This window comes from Barbatula barbatula, assembly GCF_947034865.1.
Source record: "Barbatula barbatula genome assembly, chromosome: 13".
Classification (NCBI taxonomy): Eukaryota; Metazoa; Chordata; class Actinopteri; order Cypriniformes; family Nemacheilidae; genus Barbatula; species Barbatula barbatula.
Genome location: NC_136776.1, coordinates 17,832,219 through 17,851,501, shown reverse-complemented (window position 1 = coordinate 17,851,501; position 19,283 = coordinate 17,832,219). Strand labels below are relative to the sequence as shown.

The 19,283-nt window shown below is 40.3% G+C and overlaps 2 protein-coding genes across 4 annotated transcripts; both read right to left on the bottom strand.

The window, feature by feature from the left end:
- Positions 1-1,480: 1,480 nt before the first annotated feature.
- On the bottom strand, positions 1,481-8,774 carry map2k2a (mitogen-activated protein kinase kinase 2a). Its single transcript, XM_079471839.1, has 11 exons — positions 8,172-8,774; positions 7,880-8,090; positions 7,661-7,807; positions 7,478-7,555; positions 6,482-6,533; positions 5,470-5,594; positions 5,063-5,276; positions 4,833-4,897; positions 4,631-4,692; positions 4,325-4,370; positions 1,481-3,367 (listed from the first exon to the last, which is right to left on the bottom strand). Exons 1-11 carry the CDS (start codon positions 8,252-8,254, stop codon positions 3,257-3,259), a joined length of 1,194 nt encoding a protein of 397 aa, XP_079327965.1. The 5' UTR covers positions 8,255-8,774; the 3' UTR covers positions 1,481-3,256.
- Positions 8,775-10,317: 1,543 nt separating this feature from the next.
- pias4a (protein inhibitor of activated STAT, 4a) lies at positions 10,318-18,294 on the bottom strand. 3 transcript variants are annotated; one of them, XM_079471372.1, is made up of 11 exons: positions 17,626-18,294; positions 15,953-16,334; positions 15,751-15,835; positions 15,603-15,644; positions 15,419-15,509; positions 14,329-14,457; positions 14,081-14,186; positions 13,867-13,940; positions 13,619-13,779; positions 13,387-13,538; positions 10,318-13,309 (listed from the first exon to the last, which is right to left on the bottom strand). In XM_079471372.1, the coding sequence occupies exons 1-11, from the start codon at positions 17,650-17,652 to the stop codon at positions 13,050-13,052; spliced, it is 1,509 nt and encodes a 502-aa protein (XP_079327498.1). In that variant the 5' UTR covers positions 17,653-18,294; the 3' UTR covers positions 10,318-13,049. The 3 variants fall into 3 exon arrangements, with proteins under 3 accessions (XP_079327498.1, XP_079327499.1, XP_079327500.1); XM_079471373.1 differs by having other exon boundaries at positions 10,327-13,309; positions 17,478-17,626; XM_079471374.1 differs by lacking the exon at positions 17,626-18,294 and adding an exon at positions 16,974-17,295 and having other exon boundaries at positions 10,327-13,309.
- Positions 18,295-19,283: the final 989 nt, after the last annotated feature.

Below are 19,283 nucleotides of genomic sequence, written 5' to 3'. Positions count from 1 at the left end.
TCTTCTGCTCCTCTCTGGGGAATACAGTAAAAGGCTGTTATCATGCAATAATGCGCACCATCACTCTTCACACAAACCTAATGGTAGAGTTCACAAGGGTGTCTGGAGAAATTGGCTCACAAATGTTCACCCACATATAGTTTGGGTGAGAGCAAGTGCCCAAATTATGAAAGTTAACAGTCTTGCTCTCCCCTGTGTGCGCGAATGCAGTCGCACCCACCCATCCCATTGCCTTAGGTCATGGAGTCCCACCCCAGAACAAGCCATGGCACATTCCAGGACACTCAGGGTCTGCCAGCAGTCCCCCCCCGCAACAGATACACACACACACCCTCCACTGTCTTCGATTAATACAACTTACAGAGTTTATCTACTCTCAAGGGGTGGTCACTGAAAAGGGACACCATTATATGGCTTTCTGACACCTCTTCCTTCACCTCACAAAATTGAACAAACTCTATTCAACACTTTGTCATTTAAAAACATAAGTAATCTCAGTAACATACGGAAATTTCATACTCACCAAAATCATACCGAGTAGGGTGATGAGTACAGTCGAACAGCAGGAGAGACATGGATTCCCGTCCACTACTTAAGAGACACCAGTTTACCTGTTACCCGACGGAGTTTTTCTCAAAAACAGGATCAGTACATGACCTCCCTGCGTGAAACTATACAAGTGAGGACTCTCCCATAAAACAGGGAGTGGACGCAGAAGAGCGTAATTGTGCATGGCACTGAATTGCACTTAAATGCATAAGTATTGAATCGGAGACCAGCAGGTTGATCTAACACACATCAGCCACAGAGGGCAGTATAGCAATGGCACGTAAATATATATTTTAGGTTCATTAATAATAACTTTAATGTTCAATAAAATTTACTAGTTACACATAACATTTTGCAGAAGTGACTGCAAAAAATGGCATAAATCGTTTCATGACAACAGTCATTACTACTTTGTGTGTGGTAAAACACTAGCCGACTGTTTCTCTCTTATATATTTCACCACAGGCCTAATAATGGACTGTTTAAAGCTATATGTAACATTAGTATGAAGTTTAATCCTGTAAATATCCTTAGATTCTATAAATAATATTTCTTATAGATTATTGATAAATTGTAAGTTCCAGTCAGATGAATTAATACAACATCCCAGCAAAAACATAAAAGTTACAGGTACATGATGACACTTCAAACAGGAAGATTTTCTTATCCATCTGCTATGTTTATCACTTACAATAGTAACAGGTTGAGCTTTTAACCTTTTATGTGTCTTTAGCTTTAACCAGAAGGACACCAAATTTGACTAATTTATTAAAACTGTTCACCTTAAAAGCACAGTTTGCCTCTTGCATTTACATAACCCCATGGCTTTAGTGCTTAATTGTTCAAATACATTACATTAAAATGTAATCATTTTAATATGCATAAACAATACTATAAATACAATATTATTTCCAATAATTGAAGCAAAATAATCATTCACAAATAAGTTTTATTTTTATATTAGAATTGTATTCAACACATTCCATATGGTAACAAAATGACTTATATCCTCTTCTAGTCAAAAAAACCCCACATAAAATGTTTTTTAAGACTGAAAAACAGTACCGTGTGTACTGTACATATTGTTATACACATAGGTGTGGTGACGCATTCTCTCGGTCGAAGCTGAATGCCAGTGAGCAGTAATACAGTTTCAACATTACTGAAAAATACTAGAGAAAAAAGAAACACCAAGCTATCAAGAACACGTGGGCATTAGCCACATTTCACAATGCCCATCTGTAACATCCGTGTATTTATAAGACCAACTAATACGTCAATAATCTTCCATTTGATCTGCATAGCACTATATATGGTGGCCTGAGACGTTACTTTGCTCTTAATATACCATTGAGGATGAGTCTCAGAGTGAACATATTCTGGACCTGATTGGAGTAGCTTAGATGTGATTATAAGGTTCACAGAGACTTTTAGGATAAGCACTGTCTTGAGCTTAATTTGTTTTTAAAGATAAAAGTACATTGAAACAAACTTAACACGTCTTCCCAAATATACCTTTCCAAGGATCATTTTAAAGTTGAAAAATAAAGCAAGAAACCTTATTAGGATGACTACAAAACAAAAAAATATAAGAATGTCAAATTTAAGAAAGATGATGAAAGCATTTGAGATCCACTGTTCGGGGAATACAACTGTTGATAGAATATCAATCAAAATATATGATCAGGATCAAAGTTTTTTAGATGAACACCTATACCTGGAGTGTTGTTGATTTGGCCTGGATATATTTTATAATCGCCTTCGTAAATAAAACATGTATGATCCACAGTAGCCCTCTTTGGTTTAAATGTTTTTTTTTAAATAAAAAATAGCATTTAATTATCAAATGTCTGCCATTGAACCAGGCTATGCATTTTAGACAGTGTGACTAACTGCCAATAAATAGCACTTAAAGTGATAGTTCAACCAAAAATGAAAAGGATGTAATCATTTGCTCACCCTTATGTCATTTCATGCCTTTATAAATTACTTTGTTGTGATGAACACGGAGAAAGATATTTGGAAGAATGTTAGCGATTTTCAATTCTGTGACATCATTGACTGCCATAGTAGGAAACAAAAATGGTAGTCAAAGGTGCACCAGAACTGTTTAGTTGCTAAATTCTTCAAACTATCTAACTTTGTGTTCATTTTTCCATACTATGATAGTGGATGATATACTGCAAATTGCTAACATTCTTACAAATATCTTTCTTTGTGTTTAACAAAAAAAAAATGTATATAGGTTTGAAACAACCTGAGGGTGAGTAAATGACAGAATTTCTTTTTTTGGGGTGAACTATCCCTTTAAGCAATAAAGCGTAATATTATCAATTTGAAAATCTGAAAAAAATAAAATTAATGAAACGGCTACTGTATGAACAAAAACCCATTTGATCTTTACCCATTTTGGACACATTCCTGAATAATCTGGTCATTAAAAATAAAGCCACTTCACTTTAGTGATTTCTTCTTATTCATTTAAATGACTAAGTGTTAAATGAATCTTTGTTCCAACACTAGAGGCTCCATTATAAAACAATGCCCTCAGAAAGCACTGCAGCAAAAGGGAAGAGCAAGCAGAAAACGGCAAAAGAGTGCACAGCGGTGTGACAGGCTTACAAGCATACAGGCCTGTGAGAGAAGAAAGGAGCAAAGTAGAGCGGAGGATGAAACCGGCATGGGTGGCTACGCTGTGAACCAGGGTTCATTCAGCGCTATGAGTGGGTGTGCTGGGCTGGTGAAGACCCATGGTTTTACACATCCATCCAGCGAAATCCACCTCCTCGACCTCGGCCCTCTTGATGAACGTGTGGCCCTGGATACAAATATCATGAGATTAACTGCTTCAGTAAAAAATATACATTTTCATAAAGCAAACCTTTAAGTCATAAAGACCAGCCTTGATTATCAAGTAAATGTATTGTCTATAAGAGATGATCTTACTTAATATAGCGTGATATCCTGGTGTAAGTACCTACAAGTATTAAAACTGGCTCAAGCACCCAAAGGAGTGGGAGGGGAAGAACATATTTCAAACTCAAGTCTTAACTCGAGTTACTCGTTGGCCAAAAATAGGCAACCACACATTACTGAATGTATGTTCAAAACATGTCTTTCACTCCAAAGAGAGTGAGACTTATTCAAAAGCATTCGCTGGAGCCCACTCAAACCATGCTAGTCCCCTTTGATGAGGTTTTGTTTCTAGATATTGTTGTTAAGGTTCTCTGAAAACATTGTCGAACTATATGGACAAAAGTATTGGGATGCCCATTTTGACTACTCATTTCTACAAGGACATATCTCAATGTGCTACATCATATAATGATATTCTAAGGAATTGTGTGCTTCTTATTTTATAGCAACATCTTAGGCAGGGCCTTCGTCTATTCCAACATGACAATGTCACTGTGCACAAAGCTCGAGATTCAACAATAACTTATTTATTCAGTCTAGTGCGTAAGAACTTGACTGGTCTGCATAAAGCTCCAGCTGAACACCTTCTGTATGACTTACAGAGTCTGAGCCAAATACTCGTCACCTAAACCCATCAATCCATTGCACACAGGGGTACAGTCATTTTGGAACAGAAAAAGGTCTTTCCAAAACTGTTGCAACAAAGATGGAAACAAAATTCTTTAATGTGGTTTTGTACAGTATAACAAGGAATGATGAACATGTTTGTTAGAAGGGGCAGTCCCAATTACTTTTGTCCATATGGTGGATGTTACCATGTACCTTCATTTAAAGCTACAATGGAGAAAAATATACGTACCATTAACATCTTGAGGTCTGCCCTGTCAGCTGGGTTCTTAATGAGGCTGTTGAACATAAGAAACAATCAATTGGACAAACACAAAACCTCAAACTGACAAAATTTTTAAATCAGAGGTCTATTAGGGGGCAAGAAATGCAAAAACCTTTTTGGAGTTTTGCCTACTGAAACTCATAATAATATAATATAAGATATCTGGAAACAACACCCAGCTCAGATCTCTTTGTGTTGATGTAAAGTCAGTCAATGTGATTTTGAAAAAGAAAAACACCACACATTGCAGAGGAAACAAATACAGGAGCTCACCATTTCGTCACAAACTCCTCAAAGTCAGTGGTGAAGACACCATGGGGCAGCTTGGGTGGTGGCTGCAAATGAAAAGACAGGAGGGAAACACATAAAGGATGGACAAGACTGCTGCATGCAATACATGCTGTTGTATAAAAATACAATAGAAGGCAAAAAAGACACAAAGTAAGCTGGCTGCATGCTAAGCATTTTCTCTGACCTCGTTGACAATGTAGTCCAGTAGCTCAAATATAGCCATGGCTGGCCTACTGTCTATTCCGTGTCCTAAGGGAAAAGAATATGCAAGGCTTGACAAAAATGTATATTTTACATAGATATGGTATCTGTGAAGTAGTTCTAATTCATTGCTTATATAACATAAAATTGTACTTAAAGCAATGCTAATATTGCATCAACTTCACTGTCCTGAAAAACAAAATTAGGTCCTACCGCTGACTGGTCGTCCTGGAGGCCTCGGTCTCGGGGACATGCTGTGGCCTTCTGCCCCACCTGCGTTCAGTACTTGCCGGCCAAATATGGCCTCCAGTTCTTTGGCATCGGGTGGGGGGATGGGGTAGCGTCCAATAGCCAGCTCAACCAGTGACAGGCCCATGCTCCACACGTCTGATTGAACTGAATAGTGTGTGCCCTGGAGTCTCTCCGGCTGTCAAGGCACAGAGCAGAGAGAGTCAAACGCTGTACTAGGGTGGGGCCCGCACCCTGCAGGTGGCCAGGAGGAGTGGGCTTAAACTTGGCAGCGCCCTTCTCCTCGCCACTTGGAAGAATCCCAGGCACTGGCTCAGGTCTTGGAACGAAAAGGGCGGGTGGTTGGGGAGGGAAGTGGGAGGGTGACTCACCGACATGTACGACCGTGTTCCAACGAAGGAGTTGGCCATGGAGTCGATGAGCTGGCCACTCACGCCAAAGTCGCACAGTTTGATCTCACCGCGCGAGTTCACCAGGATGTTGGAGGGCTTAACGTCTGTAGGGACCAAAAAGAGACCATATTAGATGGAGGGATAATGACACTAGGGGGAGGAAGAGAGGGCCAGGGTCCAAATCCCAGCAGCACCACCTGCCTTTTCTTCCTTAAGCCCCACTCGACTGCCCTTTTCTTGCACACCCAGCAAAAACATTTCACAAGATGCTGCGCATACTACAAACTAGCTCCGACAACGCAGTCGGAGCTGTGTGGAGCGGAAAGAAAAGAAAGCGTTTGGACTTTCCACCTCCCTCGATTTAAACATAGGGCAAGATGAGCAAATAACAGTGTGGACATGCAATGACTCCACACATGGAGGGTCTTCCTTCTGCCCTGACACCCACTGGGAGGGGACAGAGGGGTGAGGAAAAAAGCAGGCAGGGGTTGCAGGGTGCGGCTGCCATGTAATCACATCTGAGAGGCTGTAATTACCGGCTGGGCTCTTCGACAGCTCCTTGCAAGAGAGAGAGTGTTCACTGCCACAACATCACAACTGAAAGACCTGGCCCTCCCTGTCTAACCCAGCACGGCACCACCAGACCCTAATAGGCTTTACCATTTTAATGCATCAAAAGAGTTTTTACATCGCATCTTCAGGCACACTTTATCCTTCATGTGTTGGTTTGCGCCAGACACAAAGACCTGGTGCTCTACTTGAAATTAAAAGTCCCTAAATAGTCGAAGTTTGTTGACATATCTGGTGGGTGTCAAAGTGAAATCAGAATAGTAATTATAAAAGTAAGGCGCAATCTATCTATAATAATCATTTAAAAGCTTATAATGAGATTTCAATAGATGCTTGAATGGGCCTTCATCCTACCTGTGTCTTACGCTTCATACATGCATGCATGTTGTCAAAAATACTAGGAATGTTACTCTTAAAGTACCTCTGTGCATTATTTGGTGCTTCTCCCGAAGATATGCGAGTCCTCGGAGTACCTGTGGAAAGAGATGTGACAGCATGATATGCAAATAACATTAACAGGGTTTATTGTTCTGTCAATGTGGCATCCGACTTCCTTCATTAACAGAACATTTCACATGGGCTAGTCTTTACAAAACTTCTTTGTACTGTTTACGGTACGAATTTTAAATGAGTGCATCACAGAAACAGATCTTCACATATTTATTGGTTTCAGCGTCAGTTTTGGTCACAGCTTTATTATATTGCAGTTTGTGCATAGTAGTGTTGGAATGTTTTTTTTGCTTTTTGATAGAAAGACAGCAGTTTGTTATTTGTAACATTTTACATGTGAATTGATCCATCGCTTCATTTTAATTTAGCTTTGAAGACGTTATTCAACAGCCTGACATATGTGAACAATATTAAAATGCCCGATGAGTTTGCAGTATCAAACCTTTTAAGTGCATCAACTGCAGCCAATAACGTATTGTAAAAATGGATTGGTCTATTAAAAAGGTTAACTGACAACTAACTCAAATATAATAAATAAATATAGACTTTCATTACTCAAAACTATTACAGGTCTCACAAAGAAATGTATGCGTTTTATTATGCACAATAACAAAAACATTGCTCTCAGGAGGCAAAGTAAAGACGGTTATTAACGGTCTTGAAATGTATTATTAAGGGTGCTAAACTTGTTACAAAAGCATAGCTTGGACAGCTGTAGCGGCAGGGCTTAAAGACAATGAATTTAGAGCAACTTCTAGGAAAGAGTTAGACTCTCTACATGCCAAAATCCTCTCCGAGAATACATCCCCTTGAAAGCACCACCAGTAAAAATATTAAGTGAACATTGAAAAAATACTAAACTCATAAATCAACATAACATATCCATGCTAATTGCTGAACAATATACTATATTTTTTATAAGCTAACAAACAGAAAGCACTTAACAGAAAAAGAAGGTAATACTTACAGCTATGCTAACTTTGCCAAGAATTTCTTCAGGGATTCTTCTCGCTTCCTTAAGCACCTGATCCAATGAGCCTCCATCCTGCAGAAAGACAGATTTTGGATCTTTATTTGCATAGCATTACCTCAATTCAAGTTTTTCAAAATGTATATAAACGTATAGACAACCCCGGTTCTATTTTCTCACCATGTGCTCCATACAGATGCTGATTTCTCCATCGCTGTAGAAGGCGCCATAAAACCCTACGATGTACGGTGAGTTACACTCGTGCAAAACCTGCAGCTCCCGTATAATCTGGTTCCTGATGGCTGGTTTGATTTCCAAATGTATAAGCTGTGAAAGACACGAAGTCGTTCAGTCTCCGACAACATAACATTCAGAGAAACGCAACAGGTGACCACATACCTTCCTGGCCATGACTAGTATTGAGGGCTTGTGTCGGACCTTGTGGACCACCCCACCATTGCCAGCGCCCAATTCGCATATTGGTTCAAAATCTTCATCTTTAAGCTCGCCCACCTGGGCTTTCTGGGTGAGAAAAGCTTCGAGACGCTTCCTTTGCTGTTCGTCCAAATCCAGCTCCCCCAACTTCCTCTGCAAGGCCTCCAGGTTGGCTCTGATGACCAGAGAACAGTTTAAGGTGAGACATGCTGAAGTAACCAAGCAAGAGTCAAATATAACAAGATGGTCTACTTACTCTGCAGCAGCATCTATGTTGGTGGACTGTCCCTCTCCAGTGGGGGCTATGACCAAGGGGAGTGGTCTCTTTTTGGGGGCCATATTTGCCCGCTATCAATAATAAAGAGTACAACAAGGTGCCTATCCCTATAATTTGCAGCTGTCTATCGAGCACTCAATCCTTTGCTGGCCCGAAGTTTCTCGGATCTTTCAGTCCCAAATTTCAACACCCTGCCATGCCTCCGCAAGCTGTATTAAAGAGAATAAACGTGACAGTTCAAAAGAGCCAGTGCCATAGGCGCAATAGTGCATGAAGGGTGTAGGAAAGCAGTTTAGTTTAACATGTCTCTGCGATACGGCCTCTTGACTCGCGAGCGCTCCCACAGACAGACGGCGGCAAAAAGACAAGTTAGGCCTCTCGATCGCAGCCGCAGGACTGCCCACGTAAAGCTGTCCGAAACTGTTTGGCCCAGAGGACGCGAGGTGTCGTCCCTAGAAAACTCGTGTTGAAATTTCCCCCAAGAAAAACAGGAGGGGTAAAAAAGTCCGTTCAGGAAGCCGCCGGTCTCCAGCCAAGAGCGAGCTCTCGTGAAACCGCCGTCAGAGCGATTAAGCTATCGCGAGATCCGAGTCGCAAAGCAGCGATTATTTGAGCAAGCGTAACATCTAGTGGTCGATTGAGGAACTGCTTTGATTTGTCGTCGCCTCTTCGTGAGTCTGATCCTCACCTTGAATAGAACATTTTAGATTTCCTCTTGAAAGTTCACCATGTCTTTACTAGTAGCCTGATTATTGCATTTGTAGCTAAATCATAGTAACCACAAATTTACCATCGGATCACATTAGTAACCATGGCTTAACTATATACTACTAATGAAACAATTTTCATAAGGGATGATGCTGTTGTTTTGACTGTGAATGGCCCCACTCATATCATTGTAGACAATCATGGCCTCAACAGATTGCTTAAATTTGTATTTATTTATTTTTATGGACAATGGCAAGGCAAGGCATATTATCCAAAAATATCCATTTGATAAAACAGTTAAGAAATAAGAAAAATAAAAGTAACCAGTTAAGAATAAAAAATAAAATAACATAGTTTAGAAGAAATAAGAAAAATAAAAATTAACCAGTTAAGAATAAAAAAAAAATATATAGTTTAGAATAGATAATAAATACAATAAAGAACTGCACAAACAGTCGGATGGTCAGAGGCACAGTGGCACATTAATCAAATGCAAAGTTAAACAGATTTGTTTTGAGTCTGGATTTGAATGTGGCTACTGTGGGAGCACATCTGATCTCTTCTGGAAGCTGGTTCCAGCTGCGGCTCGCATAATAGCTAAATGCAGACTCTCCTTGCTTGGAGAGAACCCTTGGTATTTCTAGCTGATGCGATCCTAATGACCTGAGTGTTCTTTTGGGTCTGTATTCAATGAGCATATCTGCAATGTATTGAGGTCCTAGGCCATTGAACGATTTATATACCAGTAATAAAACTTTAAAATCTATCCTATATGTAACTGGTAGCCAGTGTAAAGACCTGAGGACTGGTGTGATATGATCATATTTTCTGGTTCTGCTCAGAATCCTTGCCGCAGCGTTCTGTATGAGCTGCATCTGTCTTATGGTCTTTTTGGGGAGGCCAGTAAGGAGTCCATTACAATAATCCACCCTGCTGGTGATGAAAGCATGCACTAGTTTCTCTAAGTCTTGACTGGAAACAAAGCATCTAATTCTTGCAATATTTTTCAGATGATAGTATGCTGATTTAGTTATTGCTTTCACATGACTACTGAAGCTAAGGTCTGACTCTAGAGACACACGGAGATTCCTGACTTGATTTTTTTGTTGTTTGACCTTTAGAGTGAATGTACGCGTTCACCTTGAGAACTTCATCTTTATTTCCAAACGCAATGACTTCAGTTTTGTCTTTGTTTAACTGAAGAAAGACTGAAAAACTGAAATTTATTTCATCAATGCATTTGAGCAGGGAGTCAATGGGGCTGTAATCGTTAGGCGATAGGGCTAAGTATATCTGTGTATATTACAATTAAATGACCAGTTTCATTTTAGCTGGGGTATATAAGCAGAAACTAGTTTAAAAATAGCCATTTTGTTCACAGGTCATATGTTTAAATAATTAGAGAAACTTAATGATTAAAATCACTGAAAGACAAATTCTAGATTTATTTTAAATCAGTTTAATTGCACACATAATTTACAGGTGTTAAGGTTTTACAGTTTTGTTGTAAAGTTCAGACAAGGACAACTGATTCGCTCCAATGTCAAGTCCCGTGTTATGGACATTGTTGACGACCAATATACATTTTTCCTATGAAGGGTATGAAGTAGCCAATAACAACGTGTTTGTGCCCAGCAACTGGAGGCAATTCAAAATTTGATAAAATATTATTCATTTTATTGGCTTTTAATATGAACATATAAAATGACACAAACAAAACATTTACAAGAACTGCAAGCCACTGCCCATGCTGTCTTAAGCACTGTAACTAAAGGGTATGCCTCCATTCCCAAAGAAAGAAACCCTTAGATTTCAACCTCACCCGACTACACAGAGGCCACCTCTGGCCTTAGCTGGAAATATATTTTGTTATATCAATCACCATCCATTATCTTTTAATCGAGAGCAAATTTACATTATTCACATTTTTCTACTTGATTGATCTATGTTTCTAAATATGGAAGTCTATTCAAAAAGTTCCTTACCTTCAACTGGAATTACAAAAATGTCAGATTTAGGGGTACATATTACATCGGGGATGTATTATATGAAAGTGTCAACTGCAGTACTTACTATTTAAGAAAAAGTTGGCCATATTATAAGGAGAAAATGGAAGACCATGCTGACCCAAAGACAAACCAAAAAATGCACATCATTTCACCTCATTCAGTGCAATACTTTTCTGTCGAGACATTCCCAAGCACAGATAGGATACAGTACTGTGTATTCAAGTCAGAATTCAGGATTTGTTTAAATAAAAGTTTGCAAGAAAGTAAAATTGCCAGTAGAAGATGTGCAGTGGCTTTCTCAAAAACCTTGGGGGGGGGGCGGGGGGCGCACCCTTTATACACCGACTTTAATATACACTCATTTTTTAAGAACCGAGCAGTTAAAAATGCTTTATCTGTAACCTGATGGTCAAGGTAATATAGTATGCGATGCTGGATCTTAGTTTGAGTGTCATGCATGAAGAACTGTAAAGACAAGTAGAGCTAACAAGCCATCCCTGAGTCTTCCTCAACAGATCAACTGCCTGAATGTGCCATATAGGTTTGGTCATTTAGCGCAAGCTTCCTTTTGTGGTTTAGGTCAATTCTGCATAGTCCTGCCCAAGCCCCTTGTATTCTGTCATAAATAAAACTGAATTTGCAGCTGTGAGAAAAAAACAGCATAACTACCATCGCAAACCAACTTTTTAAGAACTTCACTGACATAAACCAGTCTTAAACCAAACATTCTCTGCATCTAAAAATAAACAATAATTGCTGCAAAATGCACAAATAATAGCAAACGCCATTCAAACAAGGTAAAATCTTTAAACCAATAAATACTTTTCCAAAAAATGAAACTCAGAATGAAGCCGGTCAGGAACACCCAAGTCCACAAGACAAATATCAAAACCTTCGTCGCCTGTTGTTCACAACACAAATGAACACAAACCCCCTGTCAATAATCTGCATACAACAGGCTCCGCCATTCTTCTTAAGAGAAATCAAAGTCAAACTGCAAAACGGAAAATATTACTTTCATTTCTGTGTTCATGCATGTCACATGGTGTAACGCCAGCAACACAAGCATCCCCTGCTCATATAACCTAATATTTAGTAGTAAAGTCTGAAAGTGAAGAAAAAGATGGATTCTCATTTTGCGTTTTCCACAAGGATAAATTACATAGATGCGATTAAACAATGTTCTCATAAATGATCAGAAATAATACATTATCATTATTACATGGTCTACCATAAAATATTTACTTGCTGACCATCAATGTTAAAACATCATTCCCTCTGAGTGCCGATTTGTAACCGTGCACCACATTAAGTCTGGTTCAAACCATAATGCATTGAGCATGTTGGATGACATTGTTGGTCGAGAGACTTAAACAAAAACTAATTTAGCGAGTCATAACTGTTTTTAATATGATGCCTAAAGGGGCAACCACAAAATAATGCATAATGCTGAATTCCCTCCAGTGTTGTTAAACTCACAAAGAAAAAGAAAAGGGATCGAAAACCAAAAATCACGTCATGGATTTATCAGCCTTTAAATAACCCTCTGGTCAAGTCTGCTTTTAGACTGAGGTAGATTGTCAACTTCTACGGTCAAATAAAAAAGGACAGAGATGGTGAAAATTCTTCAGAATGGCCTCAAATCATAATGAAACACACATATAAAGAGCTTGAGAACTTACAGAGAATGTCTAGATTATGAGTGGTTGTCTCTAAAAAAAAAAGAACTTTTTTAGATCCTGTGGCTTGTCTCATGTCACTTCTATTTTAATCTTGCAACATCATGAAGGTTTAATAGGAGTACCACAAAGCTCCATATAAAAAGAAAACGTAAGCGTGTTGAAGTGATTTCTGTCAAAGCACAATGTGGACAGGAAATAGAGAATTGAAGGCGGTGGTCTTATTCTTCCATGGTCTTTAAAGGGAGAATACAGTATTATGATGCAGGGAATGGCTTTACTGGGCATCTATGGATATTCCATGGATGTGAAGACGACGCCCATCTGCTCCAGAGGTCAGCAGTGCATGTGTACGTGCATGAGTGTGTTTGCTTTCAAAAAGGACATGGGAACACAATTCTTGCAAATTCCAAGGCTCAGATCCCATCTACACCCCAATAAGTCTAAATGTCCTGTAAGTCTCAGTATGCAGTAACCAGGTCTTTGTCATAATCGTATCTGCCCCTCTTAGGGGCGGGGCTGTCCTGGCTATCATCAGTGTCCTCGCTGTCCTCTGCCCCTCCCCCTCCCTCCTCCTCCGACGAGTCGTCCAGAGTCAGGTCCACCACCGCCGCTCCCCCAGACCCGCCGCCGGTTCCTGCTGACGGGCCACTTGATCCAGACTTCCCGGTCTGGTTTGTTCCGCTGTGTGCTGGGGAGTGGCCATTCGCCTCAGGAACACCTTAAGTTAAAAATTATAATTTTATTTTTAATGCCATTTCTATAAAGAGTATTCAAACTTACACAAAGTCTTCTTACATATATCCACAACTGGGTAGTCAGGTGTGCAACTGTTTTCTCGCTCTCTTTCCTTTTCTTTGTCGTCTCTGATTGGCTGCCACGAGCCATCAGTTAAATATTCAATCTCTTCAACATCCTCTGGCGTCTCTTTAAGGATCTCGGAGAGCAACCTGAACCACACACAAATCACTTCCGTTGAGCATTGTAGCCAGGATCCAACGGATAAGTGTAAAATATGTAGAGCACTTACCCATCAATAGTAAGAAGCTCAAAGGGAGCAGGTTTGTCACATACAGGGCAGGTCCATGTGGGTTTCTTTTCATTCATTTGCAAGAAGAAAACAGCATCAAAACACTGCAGATGAGCACATGTCAGCACCCGACATGGCACTCCAAGCCTCATCTTCACCAACTGAATTAGAAAAAGATTCATTAGTCCTATTATCAATCTACATTGTGAAAAGTATTAATGTGCATAAGATATAAACCGAACACTTACAGGGCAGATGAGAGACACTCGCAGTCCTGTAGTGGCAATTTCACTTTCAGGATCAAATCGCAGCTTGTCCTGAACTGTGTACAAACAAACCAAATTATTCTACTAAACATATATTTTTTTATTGGCTATAAGTGTGACTACATTCCTGATGTACTATTTAGATTATATTTTCATTCATAAATTTAGGAGTACCTATTAAAGTGGAAAAACTTACTGCGTTCCCGACAACGCTCGGGACTCTCAACCGAGCAATGCTTCAGCTGGTTGAAGAGATCTCCAGATGTGAACACCCTTACCAGGTACACTGCCACAGAGTAGCGCTGGATCCAAAACAAAGATTGTATATTTATTTTTTATAAACTTAATAATTTCTGTCAAAACAAGGTATTCTTTTTGAACTCAATAGGGAAATAAAATAAACAATACCTATAGTGCACCTGAATACTTAGTTAACCCATTTACCTTTCCGAAGTTGCCCCACGTGATTGTGACTCTGTTAGTGACGGAGGAAAGGTGTAACCAGGGCGTAATGTTGACGGGTCTACATGGCCGGCGTGGCTCAACGCCAGGTTTGTTGGAAGGGTAGTAACCCTAAACCCAAAGAAATGAGAGGACAACAACTTACAGCTCATAAAATAAATACAATTCTGAGATTTAAAAAAAATGTAAATGGCACCTATAAACATAACACAAAAATTTAAATGCAACAAAATATTAATGCACGACAATGTTTAAAAAACGCCTGACTTGACAGGGCTCAAAGCTTAGGATTTTTTCTACTGGCACGGCCAGGCAAGCGTTTAAAATTTTTACTGGCCCAGCCAAAATTTTCACTGGACCCACCAATTGGTCCATCCGCTCATAGTGGCTCAATTGATTTTTTTTGAAGTGACGAGAATACATTATGTCAAAAAACCAACCAAAATAACAGCTTTGATCGATATATTCTCCTCTGTCATGCAGCAGGGGTAAGCTCTCAAGTCTTGTCAGTCTATGGTGCGCGTTCACCAGAGCATTTTGACGCATGCACATTTGGTTTGAGAATATATTCATTAAAGTCATTATTTTGGTTATAATAATAAAAAATAATTCAATTTAGATTTTGAGGTGAACTTTTCCTATAAGGCAAGATTGGATTCCTTTTACAAGGATACTTGCTAATATGCGCATTTTGGCATAATTTTGAGTGGATATGTCTGTTAAGAAGACGTGAAAGAGAACTCAATTCAATATTTTGTGCGTTGTCAGAGATGCTGCTTCACGGCACTGCGCAAATCATACACACAGCCCATCACACACACAGTGAGAACCGAATCAAGTTTTCTTTGCGTCATCTTGAGAATATGGCAAGGCTTAAAACCTTGCAAATTATAAACTTTCGTGGCGATACAGCACTGGCCCGGTCGGGACACTCAGTTCTCTGGCCGGAAGGTCTCCCATGGGGGCCCCCAGAAGTCCTTATTGTTGAGCCCTGCCTGACGTTTTTACAGTCACCCATTACATGTAACCACACCATCTGTTCTTTCCCCCAATCCAATTTCACAACACTTACCGGTACATGACAGTAGGACTGATTCACTTTCACAGCAATATTGGGAGGATACTGGTCCTCCTGAACACCAATAGAGTCTGTGTAACAGATTCTAGGAGAAGAAAGAAGTAAAGCGATATTAAACTCCTTTAACTAAAAGCTTTTAGCAGAACCTGATATTTTGCTAACAAAGAAACTGTCGTACCTGAGAACCACCTGAACTGATTTCATCCCTGGTCGAAGTTCACTGTGCAGGTACAAAAAATGGTAAATACATGATAAATACATATTTCAATTATTTGCACGTATTGTAACTGCAAAGGCCTTTAGGACATCACAAAACTGAAACTTACCTGGCATTGCGGATCTGTTCCACTTGGCTTGGTGTTAATTCGAAAACACACTGACTCTCTTGCAGCTTCTCGCTGTTCTGAGAAACTGCACAGAGCGAGAAAAACAAAACTAGCTTGCATACTTTCTAACCTGCTGGGCACAGCTATTGTAATTACTTTTATAATTCAACATTCGTGCTGTTGTTGTATTGAAGTTACTCACCAAGTTCTGTGGGTGGCAGCAGTGTTTCTAAGTTGTGGTAGAATGGTAAGGGCACCAGTTTGACTTCGGTCGCAGGAGGTGGCGCCGGTTTGGGGACCCCGTTGAGGTAGTCTGCGCCCTGGGCTGCGTTTCTGGGCGAGGAGTTGAGGGCGGGGTAATTTACGGGTACAGTCTCTGGGCGTCGGGCAGCCAGCCAAGCTGACGCTTTGGGATATCGCGTCTCATAGAGCTGCCGGACGTTCTTTAGCAGCTCTGGACTGTACTCTGTTTGCACAAGCCTGAGAGCTCGTCCTACTAAGTCTTGCTTCAACCCGCTTTTACTGCGACCCATGGAGGCCAGCAGCGTCTGCAGATCAGAGACCCGGAAACTTTTCACCATGTTCTGGGAAGTCAAAACGGGGCAGGAAAATGAGAAACGGGAACAAGATGATCAATTAAGCTTTACAAATGCTCTGTATCCTGCACTTTAACACATTTCATTTATTTGTTTGTCAGTAGTGGGGTGATCTGGATGGTATCAGAAGGTTGTAGGTCAAATCAAATGTTTTGAGTCTAATGTGAATGGTCCTGAACCAATCAAACCTTATTAGTATATCGCCGCTGTCCTGACGAACTTTGGATGTCCAAAATTTACCGTTTGTAGGAAAAAACACTGTTTAAATGATTAAATATTGTGTTGTCAAAGTTGCCAAGCCCTTTTAAATACTCTTATTGGTTAGACATTTGCAAAACACAGTGACAAGCAGAAAGGGTGACTAATACTGATGATGAAGAAAATCACGAAATACGAGGTTTCAGAACAATAACAGCAGCATTTAACATTAATGTTTGCCGTTTTTGTCATAATAATAGCATGTTCCTGCTCATGTACGTAATATGAACAAAGGCAGATGACACACCACATAAAAATGACTACAGCAAAACAGGTAAAGCGATTCTGTTCATCAACCTATCAAGAGAAAGCAGTCAACGTTGGGCACTAGACAAACATCTAAATGATGCATCCTGTCAAGGGACCCACATGAGAGACTGTCAATAGTCCACCTTTATTTATTGACCTGCACCACTCTAAACTAGCCGCATACTAGTACACTGCTGTGCTAACGTTACTTCTGATTGTTTTGTTGTGGTTAACCGGTCTTCGTCCCCGACCGGTTACACGCGAACCCCTTTACAACAGCCCACCGCGTAGAGATATGACATGTCGGAACTGGTCTATGCAGACAGCGATTTATTTTGGCGCCTGCGTTGTGAAGGCTAGTCTTCCTTTTTCACAGGCTAACCAGCTAGCCTGCTGTGTCCCTTGCTCCGGCGCGCGCACGTACACGCGCACCGGCTGTGTCTCATACCCCAGTGTTCTGCCTGCCTAGATTGTTTTGGGGGATTATCGGCGCGTGCCGAAAGTTCGAGTTTAACGTTTGAAAACGCAAATATAACGCCGTGACGCCCCGTTGTAGTTGACTATGTATGCAGTTCAATGGGAATTGAAACATGACCATTCAACACATACAAATTGCCAACGCACTTTACGGACTACCACCGGTCTCGTACACGCACAAAATAACACAGTATGCTTATACGCTCGAGTTGTCTTTTAACGAACGTAATTTCCTCTATGTCGGTTCGACTGGCTCGTTTAACTTCCACTATTTTTAAAAATCTCATCTACTCACCATCGCTTCTACCAGTTCGGCCGCCATCTTCCTACAGCAGCCCCGCGAGAGCCTGGAGTGAAAGGCAACGGCGAGCCAATGGGATGCCGAAAGGGCGTTCGATGACCGCCGCACGTGTCCAATCAGCGCGCCGGACCGTGTAGAAGTGGGAGGTGTCGTTTGCTAAAAGGCGTGACTTCGAGCTTTAAAAGTGACAGTGCGCTTAAAAAACGGGAACTTGTAGTAAGGTCTACCCTTTCTGATAGGCCTCTGGTGCCTGTAAACCTACCCACCGTCGCCCGAACTTCACAGTCTGATTTGCCCGCTTTAATAGTGTGGCGTTAGAGCGAAAGCACGCTGCATTTTCCATTCAGATGTGATGTGAGAGGGGGGTATTCTGCGACAAGTGGAAGAGGAGCGCATGGCTCCGTCCGATCCATTCCGTAGCGAAAACTCCATGTCGTGGCTTGTGAAAAGCCAGGATATTGAGGTGTAAATGCTTTGTCTAATTTCTGCCCTACGGTTACAGCGGCATGCTAATACAGATCACAGAAATATCCACTCGAACATCACGTTAACTATATATATCGTGGAATTATAATACAGCGAACACGACCGGTTGCAGACAACGGTCTAGTAAACCAGGTCTTAAAACGGCAAAGTCCACATGGGGTCGACTCCACGTTCCCCATGAAAATCCATCACGTGTTTTTCTTTATTGCAAGTGGTGGGGGAGGGGCGGGAGAAAATAGATCAATTTGCTTAGGTAACAAAAAGGGGGAAACAGATCTTATTGATAAAATGACACGTTTTAAATAAAGGCGAAGGTTGCGATATAGTAATAATATACTAACCAAAAAAGTGTTTATAACAATTTAATTATGGTCATATGTTGGTTTGGTGTCGTACATTACATTTAAACATGTTTAATGAAAGTGATCAAAACAGTTCAGTTATTAAATTTCTCTTTCTCCCGACGTGTAATTTATACAGCATGAGCACGAACTAATAGTCAAACGTCGCTTGTTCTTTGGTTTTCTTATTCTGGCTGAAGGGGGCGCTGTTGTCTAATGACGGCGTCGTAATCGTTCTGCCCTTTTGGGGGACTTCCTTGAAGTGGTCAATGATTTGGATGTCCGAATTGTACAACTTCTTATTAAAAGGTGTCACACATGTATATTTTATGGATGGTTTCTAAGGCTGCTGTCTTATCAAACAAGTAGGTAATACACAATACTGTCGTCTGTAAATGTTAAGCACTATGTGGTTACCCATTTGCAAAATTCACCCCTCGGTTATTTAACATATTAATCTGGAAATGCTGCTACTATTAGTAGAACTTTGTATATTAGTAGAACTTTGTATATAATTTCAAGAGTTGTGTGCACGTGTAGGCAATGCATGTGAAACAATTTTAAATGCACCTAAATATACAAAACAAGAAATTTATTTTATTAGTTATATAAACACTAATAATGTAATTATAAGGCTAAGTAAAGGTAAAATATGTAAATAAGACATGTGTAATGTGTCCATACTCTGAAATTTACGTTTTAGACTATATAACTTCCCAGAAACAACACTGGCCAGTGTTAGGTCAACAACAGACAAACAACCGCACCAACAGTAGCAAACAGAAGCCTTAACAGGAATTTAGATTTACCTGTAATCCAATTACG